Source organism: Artibeus jamaicensis, unplaced genomic scaffold (genome assembly GCF_021234435.1).
Source record: "Artibeus jamaicensis isolate MK-2021 breed Jamaican fruit bat unplaced genomic scaffold, CSHL_Jam_final contig_426, whole genome shotgun sequence".
Classification (NCBI taxonomy): Eukaryota; Metazoa; Chordata; class Mammalia; order Chiroptera; family Phyllostomidae; genus Artibeus; species Artibeus jamaicensis.
The window spans coordinates 2,700,015-2,706,014 of NW_026521826.1; the positions used below are offsets into that span (position 1 = coordinate 2,700,015).

The 6,000-nt window shown below is 36.0% G+C and overlaps 1 protein-coding gene across 2 annotated transcripts in view; it reads left to right on the top strand.

The window, feature by feature from the left end:
* Nucleotides 1–1,273, top strand: part of HSPA14 (heat shock protein family A (Hsp70) member 14) — a 34,474-nt gene extending 33,201 nt beyond the window's left edge. The window contains exons 13-14 of one of the 2 annotated variants that reach the window (XR_008391723.1): nucleotides 127–197; nucleotides 1,055–1,229. Coding sequence is in view for 1 of the 2 variants with exons in the window: in XM_037141267.2 (XP_036997162.1) it covers nucleotides 127–197; nucleotides 1,055–1,133 (150 nt within the window). In the remaining variant the exon portion in view is untranslated. Of the gene's footprint in view, nucleotides 1–126; nucleotides 198–1,054 lie in introns of both variants that reach the window. The other variant, XM_037141267.2, reaches the window with a different exon arrangement.
* The last annotated feature ends 4,727 nt before the right edge of the window (nucleotides 1,274–6,000 follow it).

Sequence of the window (6,000 nt, forward strand, 5' to 3'; positions counted from 1 at the left end):
ACTGCCTTATTTTAAAAGTTTTATTTCAGTAATGAGTAGGATTTTGTCCATTGGAATAATTGATGCATCTGTTTTATTAATATGTCAAAGTACTGAATCCTCTTTGTGTTGTTTTCCTATAAACAGGTTATACTCCAGGATTTAAATAAAAAAGAAAATGGATTACATGACATATTAGCTGTTCTTACTATGAAAAGGTACAAAATTAAACTACTGCTGTTGCTAAGAAAATTCACTTTGAGACTTGACCTTTTCTGTTAGTTTATTGATTCTTCAGCCACTGTTCTTCTGGGGAAATCACTTAGTCAAAACTTACAAATATTTTATTAGTGATTTATATTTCTTTTTTTTCCTGCAGAAATATTGTATTTTACAAAGAAAAGTATATCTCAGGTCATTTGTATTCTAAATTTTTTATGAACTCTTTAATTATTTTGGGTGTAGTCAACCAAAAAACTGTTTCATGCAAGTTGGGATATAATTTTTATTAATTTTAAATATAACTTTCTAAAGATTTACAGAATTCATATTATTTGTCCTGTGAAAGGATAAGTTTAATTCAATGTTGCTACAGAAAATCTCTACGAAAAAAAAATTACTGCATAATTCCAATTGTTACCATTTCCCTAACAGCAGTTCATCCTTAACAATATGTCTTGCAAGTACATCATTTTAAAATTAACATTCAGGACAATTCATAGACCATACTTAGTGAGAATAATGAATGTATTAGAGTGAGGTTTGCCTTGGCCTGGGTTTGAAAATGGCATGGTGCATTTTGAGCTTCAACAATGTCTTAAACTTAAAGTCTTCATCATGGTGGGTTTTCAAAGAATCCAACTTTTGCCTCAATGGTCTAGGAGGAAATTTTTTTTAAAAACTACATAATTATAGCATATGATACTAAATTTAGAGACACTGAAATTGTGTTTCTTCCTTATCCTTATACTCTTTCAAAAATTAAAATTCTCTTCTTCATTAATTAATTTAATTGCTTGAGGACTTTCTGTTTTTCTAAAATGAGCTTATGGAGTGTTCTTTTTTGTTCATTTAGGGACGGATCTTTACATGTGACGTGCACAGATCAAGAGACTGGAAAATGTGAAGTAGTCACTATTGAGGTGGCATCTTAGTGTTTTAAAAAAACATAATTTTTTTAGAACTGAAATCTCAACATTATTTGGTTTTGTTTGTAAGTGATGTTTATATTAAAATACTTTTGGATGAACTGTATGTATCATCTGTTTCTATTAAACTACAATATATTGATAAATGTTGCAACCATTTTTTGTTTTCTATTTAAGATGAATCATTAGTGGGAAATATAAGGAACTTTTTCTATCATGAAGGTATTTAAAATTAAATTGAGTGGACTGAAGAGCGTTTTACTGGGAACTTATTAACATTGTGTTCTTAAAATTATTTTGCTCTGTCACTTCAAATTTTAAAAAGTCTACTATTATTAGATGAGTAAGAGAACAGTTGAAAAGTCTTTGGTATTAAATGAAAAAGTTTCATAACCAAGTATGAAGTAAAATGCCATTTTTGCTTAAAAGATAAAAGTAACTCATAAACTCAACAATTGTGTTTGGATGTGCATGTCACACATAGGACAGCCTAAAAGACAACAGCAAACTCTTCTTTTGTGAAGGGAAACATAGGGGGCATGCTTTTACTTTAACTTTTTCTTTGTACAGTTTTTAAAGTATATTTTATTGATTATGTTGTTACAGTTGTCCCATTATTTTCTCCCCTTTATTCCTACTCCACTCCCCACCCCCTTCCCTCCAGAATTCCCCCCCCCCCGCTTACTTCATGTTCATGGGTCGTACATACAAGCTTTTCAGCTCCTCCATTTCCTCTACTGTTCTTACCCTCCTCTGTCTATTTTGTACCTATTATTTATGCTTCTTCTTCCCTGTATCTTTCCCCCATTCTCCCCTCCCCTTCCCTGCTGATAACCTTCCATGTGATCTCCATTTCTGTGATTCTGTTCCTGCTCTAGTTTGCTTAGTTTGTTTTGGGTTTTTTTTTTATATTTAGTTGTTAATAGTTGTGAGTTTGCTGTCATTTTACTTTTATATTTTTTATCATCTTTTTTTTCTTAGATAAGGACCTTCCACATTTTACATAGTAAGAGCTGGGTGGTGATGAACCTCTTTAACTTGACCTTATCTGGGAAGCGCTTTATCTGCCCTTCCATTCTAAATGACAGCTTTGCTGGATAGAGTAATCTTGGGTGTAGGTCCTTGCCTTTCATGACTTTGAATACTTCTTTCCAGCCGCTTCTTGCCTGCAAGGTTTCTTTTGAGAAATCAGCCCATAGCCTTATCAGAACCCTTTTGTAGGTACCTCTTTCCTTTTCTTTTGTTGCTTTTAAGATTCTTTCCTTATCTTTAATCTTGGGTAATTTGCTTATGATGTGTCTTGGCTGTTCCTCCTTGGGTCCAACTTCTTTGGGACTCTGAGCTTCCTGGACTTCCTGGAAATCTATTTCCTTTGCCAGAATGGGGAGGTGGTTCTTCATTATTTTTTCAAATAAGTTTTCAATTTCTTGCTCTTCCTCTTCTCCTTCTGGCACCCCTATGATTTGGATGTTGGGATGTTTAAAGTTGTCCCAGAGGTTCCTAAGCCTCTCCTCATGGTTTTGAATTCTTGTTTCTTCGTTCTGTTCAAGTTGAATGTTTATTTCTACCTTCGTTCCAAATCAATGATTTGAGTCCCAGTTTCCTCCCCTTCACTGTTGGTTCCCTGTGTATATTTTTCTTTATTCAGTTTGCATAGCCTTCACTTCTTCCTCTACTCTGCAACCATACTCAACCATTTCTGTGAACATCCTGATTGCCAGTGTTTTGAACTCTGCATCTGCTAGATTGTCTTTCTCTTCATCACTTAGTTCTTTTTCTGGAGTTTTGGTCTGTTCTTTCATTTAGGCAATATTTTGTTGCTTCAGCGTGCCCGTTACATAGGAAGAGGCAGAGCCTCAGGTATTTACCAGGGCAGGGCAACCCACATCACTGCATTCTGGTGCTGTATGTGGGGGAGGGGTCCAAGAGGGAACCATGCTCTTACTTAGTTCTCCTCCCACTTTCAGTCACTTCCTCCACTACCCACATGCAAATTGGGCCCTTCTGGTGCTGATTCCCAGGTGGGTGGCTTTGTATACATTCTAGGACCCTGTGGGTCTCTCCAGTGAACTCTCCTGTGAGGCTGGGAGTTTCTCCCACTGCTGCAACCCCCATAGGTTGTTATAGCCAGAGGCTTTGAGGCTTTAGTTTCCCACTCTGGAACCCTGGGTTGTGTGGTCCGTCTCTCTCTCCCATTGTTCCTCCCAGCCTTCTGAGCACGCAAATGTGGGACCACCTGATCTACCAGCTGCCCTCTTGCTCAGCCAGATCTGTTGTATTGCCCATACTCTCTGCCCTGGCTGCCTGTCTTCACCTCTCCTACTGGTCTGGATGAATATTTCTTCTTTAACTCCTTGGTTGTCAGACTTCCATACAGTTCAATTTTCCGGCAGTTCTGGTTGTTTTTTGTTTTTAAATTTGTTGTTGTCCTTCTTTTGGTCATGCAAGGAAGCACAGGGTATCTACCTATACCTCCGTCTTGGCCCAAAGGTTAGACTTCTCTTTCTACAGTTTTACTTAGTTTGATTGTTTCCTCTTACAAACAAACATAAGGTTCTTTTGAAATAAAAAAAAATTGTATTTTAAAAAGGGCAAGCTACATTTTGTTCATCAGAAAATATTCACTAGAACATTGAGATCCTCAGTGGGTTAGTAAAGAAAAAACTTATTCTCTACATAAAAGAAGACAACTGATCTGCCTATCTTGAGGAAACAGGTGGAAGGTGAGTAGCACACATTAGACCCTAGATCTTATTACCAACAGAGGATTTTCCATTTATTTCTCTCCAAAGGCCCAGTAGACTTGAGAAGAGGAAATATCTTTAATCAGTGGCCAAGAGAACTCAGATATGATTTGAAGTTCAAAAAGAAGCAGCCTTTTGATTGGGCCTACCTTCTTAAGGCTTAGTTGCATCTTAGGATTTTTCCCCAAAGTTATAAAAACTGTGAAATAAAATAATCATATGTGTAAGTCATTAAGTTTTCAGAAAACAGGAAGATACCAACTCAGGTAAACTGCTAAGTCTAAATATTTTCAGTTATCTTTGGAAAAGTGTGTTAAGATTTTAGTTTGAAATTAGTGTTAGCTCTTTTTACTATTAGATCAGGGATTAGCAAACCATGGCCAGTGTGTTCTACCCCACATCTAATTTTGTAAATAAAATTTTATTAGAATATAGCACACTGAATTGTGTATGTATTGTTTGTGGCCATTTTTACACCGGAATGATAGAGTGAATAATGGCAGCAGAGACTGTGGCCTACAAAGTTTAAAGTATTTACAGTCTGGCCCTTTATAGAAAAATTTTTTACCCCCTAAGTAGATTTTGAAACTTGTAGAATCAAATATCATAAGGGTTTATTCAAGAGTTTTCTTTTTTTCCTGGCTGGGTTGGTTAGAGTGTCATCCTGTACACCAAAAGGTTGGAGGTTTGATCCCTGGTCAGGGCACGTATCTGTGTTACAGGTTCAATTCTGGGCTGGGGTGCATGCAGGAGCAACCAATTGATGCTTCTCTCACATCGATGTTTTTTCTCTCCCTCCCTCCTCCTCTCTCTAAAATCAATAGGCATATCTTTAGGTGAGAATTAGTTTAAAAAATACAAAAAAAGTTTTATACCCATGTAATAATTTACTTATTTGACTGCTTTCACCACTAGATTATAAGCGCTGTGAGAGCAGAGACTCTCATCTCCGTGATCACTGCGTCCCAGCCCAGAGAATAGTGCCTGACACAGGTGTTCAGTAAGTGTCTACACGTCAGTCAGTTACACGGAAGAAAAAAGAAGTGTCATCTTTGTGTCCCATGGGAACGTGGCCAGTAAGGACATCTGCATATTTTATGGTCTGTTGATAAGGAGAGAAATACCACTGCTCTGACTTTATTGGTCAGATTTGTATGTATTTTCCCCCAAACATGCCAAATTTGATATTGTCATCAGAACTGCTGTTACCTAATGAAATATACTCCCAAATTTTCTTGCATTCTGAGATGACAAGCTATTTTTTTTAAATTTGTATAAGATTCTCCAATTAAATGTTCTAGCATTTTTTTATTTTTCAAGGTGAAAATAGCTTTAACATTCTTCTGATCATAAAATAATACATGTTAGTTTTAAAAGTACAACTAAAAAAGAAGAAAACATAAAATCATCTTATATTCTACCACCCAGGATAACAACTGTTAAGATATTTTTGGTGAACATTTTAATAATCTTTTCATGCATATGCCAGTTATTTTTGCCATGTCACATATGTATTTAAAACTTGAGCATTTTCACCAGCAAAAGATTTTGTCAAATTGCCATAATTTTGCCTGTTTACATATCGGAACAGCTTAAAGAACAGGCCCATATAGAAAAATAGAAAGAAATGCCCATATACCACTGCGGAAGTCTTGGGAGGTCACAGAGTGTGTGGTCACAGACGGACAGCCTTTGCATGTGTGAGTGACTGTCCGAGCACAGGTCCTATGGGGTAGTGTCAGGGTTTCTACAGCAAGTGGCCATGTAACATGTATAACAACACCAGTGTTTATTTGCTTTTATTCACTATCTTTTTTAATCCTCATCTCCCTAGTAGTTGCAATACATAGCGAGTACTATGGCATGTATTTCTATGGTCTAGATGTGGAAGTAGATTCAAAGAAGTGAAATAATTTACCCAAGGTCTCAAAGTAAACAAACAGTGAATTTTGAACTAATATTCAGATTTTTTAAAACATTTTTGATTGCTTACCATTATAAGCATGTTACATGTATTATTTCTATTGATATTTCCAGTTTTCATTCTAGATTCTTCTTTGCCTCTTGAAGAAGAATATTTCAATGGAAGAGTAGACACTTCATGGACCTCATGTTTTCAATGGTCTTTA